Source organism: Daktulosphaira vitifoliae, unplaced genomic scaffold (assembly GCF_025091365.1).
Source record: "Daktulosphaira vitifoliae isolate Bord-2020 unplaced genomic scaffold, ASM2509136v1 Scaffold_1, whole genome shotgun sequence".
Lineage (NCBI taxonomy): Eukaryota > Metazoa > Arthropoda > Insecta > Hemiptera > Phylloxeridae > Daktulosphaira > Daktulosphaira vitifoliae.
The window spans coordinates 42,211,204-42,225,776 of NW_026099572.1; the positions used below are offsets into that span (position 1 = coordinate 42,211,204).

Sequence of the window (14,573 nt, forward strand, 5' to 3'; positions counted from 1 at the left end):
TTATAAAATTTTATATTATCACTTTCAATCAAAGAATTGCATTTTTGATCAAATAGTTTATTATCTAGAACATAATGTAAAAATGCAAGTGCATTTAATGTATTCATAATGGTTAATGGAGTTTTTGTATTATGATTAAGTTGAATAATTTTAGAGTACTCTGATTTTATTAAGACTGTGGTAAATTACTAAATGCGATTAATAAATTAGTGCAATTAAATATCAGATAAATCTATTGTTTACAATGTTCATAAAATAGTTCATAAAGACTTAGCATTAATAAAAGTTCTATAATTTAATAATTCCTCTAAACTCTATAGATTTTTACTGGTGGGTGTTTTAGAAACATATTTTTTTTGATTCTCTGAATGCTTCCTCAAAAATTGTACAAAATAATTCACATATTCGTTTAATTTTTTTTAATTACTACCAGTGAACAATAAAGTACATTACGATAGAGACCATATCAGGATAATTTAATTATTTTTATTCAGTGTGGCCCAGTTTATATATATTTTTTGATAATTGTCAAACTGTTAGAATAGGCTAAATAGTTTTTAATAATTTAAGTTCAAAATACAAAATTATTTATTTTTTTTTTTTACTTGTAAGATCCCTAAGTAAAATTACCTCCGGGTCTTCAAAGTCTGAGAGCAACACTAGTTCTATAATGTTCTTTATGACATTTATTTGATACCGTAAAATATATAAAAACTGAAATTTTTACAAACTCTGAGCTGTTGTGGAATTTCATCGATTAAATATTAATATCAAAGAACATTACCAATTAATATCTTAAAACATATATAAAGTATTTACTTAAATACTTTTATAAATTAATAAAAAATATCTTTTCACAATAGGGTATTATTATTGTTGAAAAGTGTGTCAATTATTTCAACAAAATAGAAAAAATATCAACTGGATTAAATGTTGTAGAACTCGACAGGATATGCTGGGCCACCCTTTACCTGTGGAATTTCTTTTTATCATTTATGCCTCATATATTATTAAAAAGTTTAAAAACACCTCTATATCGCACTGATTATGAAATACGTTTGTTGAACACAAGCCCTGAGGTTACAGCGGCTAATGATGTTTGTTTTAAACAATCATCAATGACGTGTAGAACAGAAGTGTAATCCACGTGAAGGGTATTTATCATTTGGCGGTCGGCGAACTCACGGCAGTCTAAATTAATTTTTCTAATAAACTCATAAATTGATTCATTGTGGCATTTGTGTTTTTAGCGGCTAAGTGAAATTATACACCGAATTTTTTTTATTTTTTAGCTTCGATGCGAAGCTGAGAAGGTATTGGTTTAACTAGGATGTGTTTTTTTTTTATTTTTTTTTTTGTGCCTATTACAACTTTTTTTATAGATGCTTGATGTCTTTACCTATCATTTGGTATATTTTTTTTATAAATTTAACATTTTACCTGCCCACAGGGGATGATTTAAAATGACAACTTTTTCACAAAAAATTAACTTATTCAGTTCAACTTTTGAAAGTGTTCCGGAAGGTCTGACACTTTTATATATATCTTAAATTAAAGCTAATGTAATGTTCTTTATTATGGAAAAAAAAATTTGACCTCTGGACTTGTCTTCGTGGTGAAAATGGCTACCGAATGCTATTTTTGTGAGAACATTATCGATTTTATTTTTTACATTTTTAACTTTATAATGCTATAACTTATTGAAAAATGTATGGATCAACATAATTTTTTTATGAGAAATAATATTTTTAATAATCCCTTTTTCATTCAGGAAAGAAATAAGGAACCAGCAGATCATGTAGCTTTTGGAATAATCCACCAATTTTTAAAATTAAACACTATTTAAAGATTTGCATTGAAGCGTTTTTTTTATGATAGTGATTTTAATCACTGTCAGATATCATTATACTTGATCCAACTATGCCATGTCACCACTGTGCCACGACCCCCCTGTGCTGGTTTTTTTTTTTATTTTTGGCACTTGAAAGGGAGTTTTAAAATATAAAATTTGTAATGATTATTTATTTTTGGAACATCGCACAATTAACGTACTTGCTAATCGCTCGTGACATAATTGGTTGCGTGTGGCGGTTTCCATTTAAAATTAGTTGCATCGACTATATCCTTTCAAAATGTCACTGCCAGCTTTTGTATGCATAAATTCACCGGTACGAATACTGTTAGACGTAAAAACCGGGCAAAAGAATTTTAAAATAAAATAAGTATACTAATAGCTAGGTAATAATTGTTGATGGTATTCGATGTCTTCAGGAGGCCTTGATTTCCCGTCAATACTTGTTTAATGTATGTGTGTATAACTATTAGTTAATAATGATATGATAATAATACCTTGTATAGGTGACGACGACGAGTACAATTTTATTTTCCTACTAAATACAATAATAATAATAATAATAATGTGGTTGAAACTCGCGCACCGTTCCTTGAACTAAATACTCACACACTTTAAGCTGTCAACTTAATATTATTTGCGAGCTCCGGGCGTGCGTGTACTAATTATGACGAATACATTACAATTACACATTACCCAAAACAATTATTAATTAAAATTTTAAACGATTTTTAAATAATCGTGTTGTCCTGCTGTCTTAGTTGAAACAACATTTAAACTTCAAATTGTTCAAATCGAATCGAAAAAACCTTTATTAAGTTATTTATACTTTATCAGTTGTAATGCGACTTCAATAAATAAACTAATTAAAATTTGCGTATTGTTGATGTTAACAAACGGTTTATAGTTTTTTTATAAGCTGTTGATACTTTCTTCGTCATGTGATAAGCAGCATTTTCTGTCAATCTCGGAACCTTATTTAATATCGTTGCCTTTATGTTTTTTCAGAAAGTATATTGCAAAACAATAAGTTTCCGCTATCGTAGTGGTTTGTCGATGGAATATAGAACTGACCGGTGATAATAGCATCGAATAAAAGATTTGATCGAGCAATATGTCTGAGAAGTGGACCGAAGAAGAGTTGGACGCGTATTTGTTGGGCGAAGGTCGAAAAACTTCGGTTGGCTTGGCTAGAGAAAACCGCCGACTATCAGGTAAGAAGCTAGTTGTTTATTGGTTTAAATGTACGAGATTTATTAATATTTTTTACCTGTCATCTGGATCCGAAAGAAATCAAGGTTTTAGAACTATAGAAACAGAAAAACAACGGAGATGATCATACGATCTCTTGTAAAATTTGTTGACACTTTTTGTCATATATTAAAATAAAGTAAAATATTAGCAAGGTCGTTAAAAATATTTACTAAAACAAATAATGTTTTGTCTCTCTTACATTTTATAATGTTGCTATTAACCTTGGATTTTAAATTAATGGTTTAAAATATTGATTGGGTAAGAAAACCAATAGTTAACATTTTGATTTCATTTTCTAATAAGTTAAGAATACAAAAGAATTTATTAAGAAAAATGAGTATATTATGCACATATACAAGTCTAGGTGTTCTTAGACCATTTTTGTTTCATTTGGAAAATATATTTCAATAGTGTACACTATGCTCGTCAAGTTCAGTTATCATGACTCAATTAGGCGTTGTATTTTTTTTAGAATTAATGCATTGATTATAAATGTATAATTTTTCAAAACGATTCTATCTTTATATAAGAGTTACAATCGCATAATGTATTGCTCAGTCGCATAGGAATTTGCTCATTATCCTTCACCTCCGCCAGTGAATAATTTGAAGAATTCCACAGTCTCCTTTGGGTAGCAGTCAATATGCATCACATTTTTAATATTATGCACATATTTAAATTTGATAAATTATTAAAAATGTGCGTTGTATTTTCATAACATTATTATAGATAGTGTAATTATAATAAATTGGAAAAACAAGGGAACAAAAACATTACCCAATAAAATATAAACAAATAACAACGTAAGCAATCCAAGCTCAGTATTACCTTATTACTTTGCCTTTTAAAACACGAGTTCATGCTAATTTTTCGTTTTATATAATTAAAAATAATATTTCTTTAAAATATACTGAAATAATTATTGTTTTCATTTTGGATTATGCAATTAACCGTTAAGAAAATTTGAATCAGTAAATAATAATGATTTATTGCTGACCACTATAACGAATTGCAATGGCGTTTCTGCGTAGGTATGTCGTAAATGTATTCTCGGGTAGAAAGTCTATATGTATATAGAAAGTACATAGTAAACAATTATATTTACGATGAGTAGTTTGAAAAAGGTTGGGTCTTGTTAAAACTGCATGCAAGTTGTCTACTGGCTCTTATGGATGTTTGGGTGTCGATATCCGGATTAGATATTTACTATAGTTGCAGCTAAATACAGCGTAGCGTTGTCAGAAATGTGATCAAACAAGGTTTTGTCGGACAGTTCGTTTTTTTACTTTTAAGTTATACAGTAAAAAATGAATGTTATTTAATAAAAATCTCTGTTTATTGAAGAGGTAGATTAGAAACCTAAATCGGTTGTCCCAGTCATAATACTAGTTTAAGTATCTTATCCTTTTTTAAGTTTTAAATTAAAAAATATAAAAATTAGCACGAAACAAACTGTGTTATTTGTATCACTCGCTACAATTATATACTCCAAATAAAGTACAAACATTTTTTCCATTAATGACTTAAAACTAATTTAAATCTAACCTTGTGGTACATTATATTGTACAGTTGTGTTTTTACAATTCGCCAAAGATATAATCAGGATTTTAACATTGAGGATTTTTTTTTGTATCTTACCTTTCACAAAGAATTAGGGGCCTTTATACTAGAAGTAAGCCTTGGTATTATTTTTCAACTTCATAACTCGCTACCATCAAATGACTGCGTGTGTAAATTTTTCCGATAAATGTTAAGTATGAGGTACAATATTTCATTTAATGAGGGACATGACGTATGTCTGGAACAAGTCGTGGTGTCTACGCTGTTTGCACAAGGTGTTTGCAACTGCGCACGGTAATATTGGGTCATGGTGAATTGTTTATTGTGTTAAATTTGTTAAAATTTGTTTGAAAAAATTGTGCGATTATATTGTATTATGCGATTAGTTTACAATTAATCAATTCTTAAATCCCATCAATATTACTTTTGTTGTAAAATGGATAATATCATACCAGTTCAGTCATCTTTAATAAAAAACGTTCCTTGAGTACACATAGATTTTCTAAAAAAAAAGTTGTATTAAATTAGTCAACCAACACTCGTGCCACCACAAATTGAAATTACATTGATTTCATAACGCATTCATATTACTTATGATGCTTAATGTTTCGTACGTGTATGTCTTCTATACTCTTGTTTACAGTATGCGTCGTATAATATGACACATATACATTAGTATATGCCTTCAAGGTAATGCGGTTGTTCGCTGAAACCCTATAGATCACAAAAATTGCATGTAACATAATTTACCAATTCCTTTAATTGGGCATGAATGACGGAAGATGTGTGAAAATTCGAGCGGAACCAATAGCCGCGTAAATTATCTTTTGAGCCGCCCTTGGCATTATAATTTTCTCGAAGTTATAATTTTTACAGGTTCTTCCTACAAACAATCGCAATCTGTTGGAAAACAGTAATATTTTGATTTAGCAGTCTTAAATTTAAAAACCACTAAGGCGTATTAGTTATCACTTGTGTGGTGACGATCGTTAGTAACGTAACAAGTGGCTTATATTTTTTGGAATAAATACGCAAAAACATACCGCAGAATCATATGACCTTAATTTGTGGTGGTTGCACGACGGGATAATAGTTGATTCTGACAATTATCGTCGATAGAATATGAGAAATACCATAGGAAGTTAGTGTTTTGGTCAAAATGAACAAGAAAATATTGAAACAATAACAATACAACATTACTTCATTCAATTATGTAACTGCGTAAACGTATTTGGGCGATGATAAATTATACGCCATTCAAGTGAGATGCGATTATATTACAATTTGATGGTAATACGGTCGATAGTAAACTTATGTTATTGTTATACGGTTATTTAGGATGGATTGAGATGCGCATGTGGTTTAGACGTAATAATGTATTAAACATAATGTACGAGCCACAAGGCTAACGATCAAATAAATAATACCGGGTTTGTTATCAGTTCCATAGCAAGTCTTTTTCGTTGTAGTTGATTATATTGGACCCACTGGAGTGGATTATACATTAACGGTGGAAACGAATGGGACTTTGAGTAACAATAAGGTGTTCCAGAGGTTTTTCTGAAAAAGAAGAATATCGTAAAGAACGCATTTTTTAAATGGTATTTTCTACTAGGCGAAGCACTCTCCTAGCAAGGAACCCGGTTGACCTTGGCCGACCGAAGTCACGACCGTTTGTGCAAAGTGTAAATTAATAATACCAACCGCGATGTATACATAATAAGTATACCATTTGATAGTAGGCGTTTTTTTTTCACGCACGTGGTTATCCATATGAAATTATTTTTTGAAAAGCTGAGCGACCAGAATATCATAGAAACTGTCTAGAATCTTCTATATTCATATTTTATTTTCGGGTTTTAAATATTACTACTGAGAACGTTAGATATTTCGGCGCACAACGCGAAACACATTTTCGCGGGACACTTTTTTAGTAAAAGAGATCTTTTTTCGTTTATGCATATAAGGCCTCATGAAGCACGGGATCCTTGGCAAGTGCATTGATGGATCTGCCCTTCCACTGGCCCTACCATGTCCACATTGTAGGTTTAGGATTATAAATTTTGATTACAATTCATAAATTATATTTAGAAGACAAATGTGATTGTGCATTTTTATTTGTTTAAAAACCTAAACATATTAGATCACATAACAAGAAAAACCAAATAAAGTGATGCAATAAACAAAAAGAAATATAGGGATCAGGTTTAAAGAACAATCAAAAAACATTATGATCAAGAAGTTTATAAATCTTCTGCGGCTGAACATTTATTAATACGGTTACGTGTTAATAAATGTATTAACTCCATTAAAACCATAAAACTAATTAAAAATGTAAATAATTACCAAGAACTTAACATAAGGGAGACAATATAAATGTTTTTATATAAGAATAATTTAATTAATTGGTAACTGAAAAATTCATTAATAAATTTGTGTAAAGTGGCAAAATGTGACAATAATACTTTGTGATAACGACACTAGGGGTAAAGAAAAGGGTATTTTTCTGGTCGGGGTGTCAGTAAGTGTTCATCGTTGATAACGATAACATTGATCCCGAAATACGTATCTGCGAATTTTATTTGTGGCTTTTTGTGTTAAATATTATTAATATTTTTTAGTTTTAAATTAGTGTTTTTAATACAGTTTTAATTTTAAATAATATTAGCCACGACTGATCAATTTTTATTATATTATTTTGTATACTTTTGTAGTTATAAAATTAATAATATAAAAATAATTATCGACAATTAAAGTATAGCTATATATTTAATTATTGTAATAACTATGCCCAACTTCTTTGAAATAAATGTGAATATAAAAAACTTTATCTCATATATAGAGAAATGTTGTTTGTAAAACAAAACCAGTTAATAATAATTCGTCTTATTCATATTGAAAGGACAGCCAAATTTATTTATAACTACACTAACTTGTCTATTATTTTTAGCCACTCTAATTTTATAGTTATGGAGTAGTGTCATTAAGGGTAAAATAAACAATAAACGTGTTTGCTCACTTGGAAATAGGTTTTTTTGACAATTTTTTTTTCATGAAACATTAAGTTCGTTTTGAATATTTAAAGATTTTAAATTTGTTACATCATTAACGATATTTGAAAACTGAACTTATGATATTTTAATGGCTGATTTATAAATCGTAATTTAATGAATAAAAATGTACATTTAATTGAATCTTACTTCTTCCATATTTTTTGTAATATTTGATTACATAAATTATGAAAAAATACAGTACAGCACACAAAGTGCGTATTGAAATCGCATCAGACAACCTTCATTTTAAAATTCGCTAGATAATTTCTTTAAATGAAAAAACTATAACTGAAGTATTAGTAAATAATTTTTTTGATAATAGTAAAATAAATTTTTGTTCAAATTCTTTAATTTTGTACCTACGGGATCATTTAGAACGCATGCTTAAGTTATTTGATACTGTGCCTGGAGTAGATATTAATTATATAGATCATAACAATGGATTAGAATAAATTAGCTTATTTAAATAGCCTCTCACATCTGGGCATTTTTTCGGTTTATTTAGAATTGACATCTGACAATACTATTTAATAATACTTCTATTATACACAAGAAAGCTACAAGTGTCAAAAACAAATGTTATAAACAAATGAATTACTATTTAACAAGCGTTAAAGTACTTCTCTTTATTATTTTTCATTTGAAATGTAAAAAAGAAGAATTTATAATGTACTATTGTTTTATGACGGTAATGTTTTGCTACCTATATTATTAATAAAATAACAGTGTTTTAGTTCATAACAAAAGATAATGTTAGGGAAAACGAAGCTTATCCATGAACATTGTTGTCGAATGAATAAATTACATACAAATTTTATATTTCCTAGAACATAAAATTATCAATGAAAAATAAATGTCACTGGATTAAATAATTTGTGACTAGTATACAGTAGTAATTAATAATTGTGAATAACATTTTTCAATTCACCACATATAAGATTTTTATTAGCTAAAATAATTATAACAATTAATGACTAAGTATGAAACCTGTATTTTTTTATAAAATTCTAGGAACCAATCATACTTTAAAATTATTTTTCATTTAACATAATTTATTTATTTTGTTCTGTTGGACGCACAGTAAATACATTCTAAGTTAATTTATGACTATAAATACTTAATGAAACACATTTTTTAAAGATAAATTTATATTTAAAAATATTATGCTATTGCTATTATAAATTTCGAAGAATGAAGATTAATTTTCCTTTATTTATTGTGTATTTAAATGATGGAATTTATTTTGTCTTAAATAAATTATACTAATAAATTCATTTTTTTTTTTATTGTATATTAATTGTTTAAAGAGCATAACTGTGTAATGTTATGTTCAAAAAAATACTTATATTTATTTAAATAAAATACTTTGTGATGAGGTGAATCAGAATAATATGTATAATTTTTAATATTATAAATTTAGACTTCCTCTGATTGAATACATTAATAAATAAAAACATCTCGTTTTTCATCAATTTTCCTACAATTACTATAAGTTTCGTCTCAAAATCTTTAAATTGAATCTTTTAATAAAGTTTTAGTATTTTGAACATAAGCGATCCTAAAGATAATTTTTAGAGTGAGTAAATTTTGCTAACTCTTGGTGATAAATTTGCCTTTTATGTCCTAAATTACCTCAATGAGTAATAAAAGTTCATATACATTTTAAAAATAACGACTTCTTATGACTTTAACAAACATTTGATGGTGTGGCATTATGAAATTTACAACATCACTATGAAATTGCCACTGATTTTGAAACGTTTACTCATTTTACATTTTAATTGATAGAATAATTCTATAACAGCACCATTTAAGTCACTATAAGATTACTTTTCTCATTTTGTAAGTTTTACAGGAGAACAAAAAACAGTTTTCTGTGAAATAGATAAAAACTTTTTTTATTATTTGATTAGCGCGCTATCTATTGATTTTATCGAAAATCTGAATGTACCATTTGATTTTCTGTAAAATTTTAGATATACTAGTGTTATTAACTTATTTTGGCCAAAACATGAGATAGGTAATATTGGTTCTTTAGCAACGAAATTATAGATATGAGTTTAATGTAATGTAATAATGATCAAAAATAAAAATATATTTTATATTACAATAAACAACTCCTTACGACAACTATAAAGCAACTTAACAAACACATGAAAAATTCACTTTTATTTTTTTACGCTTAGGTTATTGTTTTATTTTTAAAGAACCATTAAGGTGAAAGAAAACGATTACATGTCCTTGGACACACACATAGCTAGAAATTTTATGTTTAAATGACGGGAAACCATGGGCATTCGTAGGGGTGACAGAGAAAGCAGTTGTGCCCCTTGTCTTTTTACTTGGTCAATTTATATATTCGTTGTGTATTATAAAATTTTGTAAAATAAATTTTTTTTTATTAAATGATAAAAAAATTTTATTTTTATTAGATTATTTTTTAATATAAGGTTTGAGGCATTGTTTTTATAGATTAATCACATGAGGTTTGGTTTTTATTCATTAAATATATTTAGATACTTAATTTTTAAAATAATACATAATTAAAACAGAACTAACAAAATAAATTTTATTTTGATACTTTTTTTTTTACAACGCCAATAGGCCTATTAGAATATCATTTTTTAGGATTTTAATTTAATTTTCTCTTTATCATATAAAACACTATACGTGTAAATGATAACATAGATCATTTTTTTCATTTTCTGGGGAGCTAAATCATTCACTGAAGGGGGTTTAAATCTTTCTTATTGCACTTATGGCTACCAAAAAAAGTGTGGTCACTTGCCGTTGATCTCAGTCACCCCTCCTTCATCTCTGGGCCTGTTTAACAATCAGTAAAACTAAATATTAAAAAAATTTTTTTGCTCCTCTATGACCAATTTCTGCGGATGTCCTGCGAATTTCGTTGGAGGCTAACTTTAAAAAATATCATTTTTGGATAGTACAAAGTAGTTGGAATGTTATTTTTTTTTAACACCAAAATTAAATTAATATTGGCGTTTATAAAGTGTTAGGAGGATATTGGTCATAACCAATAATCGGAAGCTGCCCGATGTCTGTCCAAATATTGTTCCTATCTCCTTAAATGAGTATTAATAACCCGAAGGAGACACAGACAAACGTGTACCTTAGTTACTAGTGAGATATCATATAATGAAGTTAAACTATTAATTTATGTAAACGAGTTATATTTTAGATGTTCATTAAATATAAGTTATATGTAATATACCATATGTCTGACATGAATTCTAGTACAGTTGGTTAGTAGGTATATCCAAGTTAGACGGAGTTGGTTTGCTATGATCACAATTGGCGATAGACGAGTCGTCGAATAAAATAAGTTAAGTTATTAACAATAAAAGTAAGACAAAAGTGATGAAATCAAAAACTGTATCAAATAATAGCCTCTCAAACACAACTGCTCTTTGTTAGTTCGACGTCAGTAGCTCCGAGGTACAGAAGAGTATAATTGTCACATCAGCATCACCCTCTATGTTAATTAATATGTATTACGAATTAAGTAATTGAAAATACAACGTGTATAGTATAAATGGTAAGAATATAGCAATAAATGTTTTTGCAAAAGCAATTAGGTGACAAATATTATTTAGAGTGTCCGCAGATATTTGTCGAAGGTTGAAAATTGTTTTTTCTATTCGGTATGTGGATTTACTATTTTATTATATACGGCTGGCAATGATCTGGAAATGAAAGGGATGTCTGGTAAGTGTGAAGTTTAGGGGAGGATTTCTAGACCAAATCTCCCCTAAAAAGTAAATTTTGCGACCAATATTTTTTCTTAACTCCACCTTTAGTGACCAGGGCACTTGTATAGATCATCACACTTATTTCAGGAACCTCTTGCACAAAGTGATTTAGTAGTTAGTTGATTAGGTTTAATTTGTTATGTGCCTCGCAAATTATAACGTTAGTTCTGAAATTAATAATCAGATATTAATGATTAATGATATGTTTTCTTTGATAAAAATTAATTTTAAAAATTATGTAAAAAATTAGTTCAAAGGAAATTATACATTCGGTAATATTGACTTATGTTTTTAAATTCTACATATAATAAATCTATAAGAGTAACGTTCAAAACTCTGCCTTTCACAATCAAATTTAATTAAAGTAAAAAAATGTTATTTTTCATACAAAATTATTAAGAAAATTGATCAAATAAATCGTCAAGGGGAAGCTTCTTTACTCCTTGCGGACGCCCATGAATATTATGGATGATTTTATCAGTTTTTTTTATATATTTTGTTAGTTTAAAGTATTTGTGTAGAAATTAAACTATAAAGGTTAAATTTACTTCCTTAAAAAAATTTAGGGCATCATTTAAGAGAATCATTATTGTTAAAAAAATAAAATAATAATTAGCTCAAATATTTTCAAAGATTTTTAGTGAAGCGTACCTAAGTAATGGCTCTGTATATGTGACCAATTTTTAACCTAGAGGGCGTTAAGTATTAGACTTACTTATTTTCTACAGTACTTGATTTCATATATTATATAAATGAACAGCTAACCACTGTGGATTTATATCTAGTTTTTTTGCCAATCAGTGGATTGATTTTTATATATACAAAGTCAGTGTCGGTGTAAAGAGTGTGCAACCACACTGGGTCTCGCCCTTTAAATATTTTATATAGTTACGGGCCATGCAAATCGTAGTGCCGACACTGTACAAAGTCAACCAGAATTTTTCTGAACATTTTCAAACATAATGCGCCTATGAAAACATAATGTATTTGTTAAATATTTCAAAAATCTGTATCTTACGTCTTTCTCGAATATGTAGTTGAAATATTATGTTTAAAAAGGATTTTAACTGTTTTATGCTCATTCAACACACCGTCCTATAAAAAAAAGTATTTATATTTAACTTAAATACGTTTATAAGCGTAAATAGTGTTTTAAATTTCGGAATGCTTAATTTCCAAAGACCAAATAAATATACTGTCCCCATAAATTTGCACACTCACAATATTAAAAGATAAGATTTGAAAAAAAAAAACCAGTAATTATTTATACAATAATATAAGAAATTATTTTATTTTTCCTTACATAATTAAAAAAAAAGAAGTGAAATCTGCTTGTAGGTGTTAAGTAGATGGAGAATCTATTTATTTGCAACAACGATTACACTAGCTATAGATACATGTCTCTAAATTAGGTGATTTGAAGTTGAATTTTTAAATTAAAAAATAATGTAGGTACTAAAAATCAATTTATCTTTAACTGTTGTTTTTAAAAATTAATATTCATTGCTTTCGATTTTTATGTCAGAATAAATATTATAGTAAATGTAATCTATTTGCGCATGATTATTTATTTATTTTAATAAGTGAAATTTATGGTTAAAGTTATGTTATTGCAATAAGATTATGACAGACAAAATTAAAACACTGATCTTTTTCCCCATTCACTTTAGTTATTACGTGTTTTTATTAAAAAAAGTCGGCCTACATTTTGATGCGTTGGGTTCGAGTCTTAAGCCTTTATTCCATTAACACGATGAATGATAGGATAACGGACAACGGATGAAACCTTTGAGCCTGGTTTGTATTTATCAGTGTATCTACCCTTATCATTGGGGTGACGGATTTTATTATTTTTGCTTTCTAGAGATCTGAGGTCAATGTTTGAGTTAGAATAAGATGTTGATAACATGAGAAAAGTGTATGTGTTTGCTTTCTTACGTAACTTTTTTTTTACATTTTTTAATTAAAAAAATACACTATTAATTAATAATGTAATTGGTAAAGTACTTGGTAAATCAATTTGAATCTTTTAGGTTAACGTTGTTTTTGCCATACATCATTCACGAGGACAATTAACATTGACAAAGCAGTGTATTGAGTTAGAATTCTAAAATATTAATTTTATATTTAATTCATTTGGTGTAAGCAAAATTCAATAAATCATTTGAATTCATATGAATTATGATGATATTTTCAATATTTAAGAGATGTTAATATATAAATATTTAAGAGTATTTTAAAGATACCCTTCCTTATTGTAATAGCTCGACTCAATATAATTTCAATATACACATCTCATTATTAAAATTAAATTTGATTTATCGTTTTAATTTCATAAGGGCGATAACCTATTGTACTTGGGATAGGTTTTAGAATTTGTGTTTAATGCATAATTAAATTAATGATTATATAAATATGGTTATTATTGTTAGATTTGATGATAATTTTTTAACCGATGACAACAATTTTAAGATTTAAGTTGAATCAAGCAAAATTCGAATTATTAACATTGATATTTTATCACACGTGACATTATTTACGTAACAATTAGTCAACATATATTTTGTTTAGAAGAACTTGAAAATGTATAAGATAATATTTAACTGTATTATCAGTACTTTTACGTGGCCTTTTGCCGAGGGAAGAGGGATTAAGGAGAAAATGATCCCCAGAAAAAATTACTTACAACACCTATCCACATATTGTCTAAATCAGTGATGCCGGATTTATCCTCATGCATTAAAGGTTATAAGTCTAAATCATTACAAATTATAATATAATGATAACAATGATGTACAATAATTGACTTAACTAATAGAATAAAAACAAAAACATATAAAAATTACTAAATTAACAATTACAAATATAATATTACATTTTATAACATTAATATTCTAATAGAATACAATAACAAAAAAATATGTTTTACATAAAGATTGAAAACATCCGGTTTTAAGAGAAGTATTAAAAAGATAGGTGATATATACCTTTTAAAAATGGTTCAACATGAAAATTTCTTGCGGATATATATTAGGGAGAGAGTAGTTTCCTCTAATGTACTTCATAGTAAATTTAGTCATAGTG

The 14,573-nt window shown here is 27.6% G+C and overlaps 1 protein-coding gene across 2 annotated transcripts in view; it reads left to right on the plus strand.

Annotated features, from left to right (window-relative positions):
* Positions 1-14,573, plus strand: part of LOC126900680 (organic cation transporter protein-like) — a 42,432-nt gene that overhangs the window by 1,104 nt on the left and 26,755 nt on the right. For both annotated transcript variants that reach the window (XM_050676580.1, XM_050676589.1), the window contains one exon: positions 2,861-3,066. In XM_050676580.1, the coding sequence (XP_050532537.1) occupies positions 2,967-3,066 (100 nt within the window). In that variant the 5' untranslated portion in view covers positions 2,861-2,966. The remainder of the gene's footprint in view (positions 1-2,860; positions 3,067-14,573) is intronic.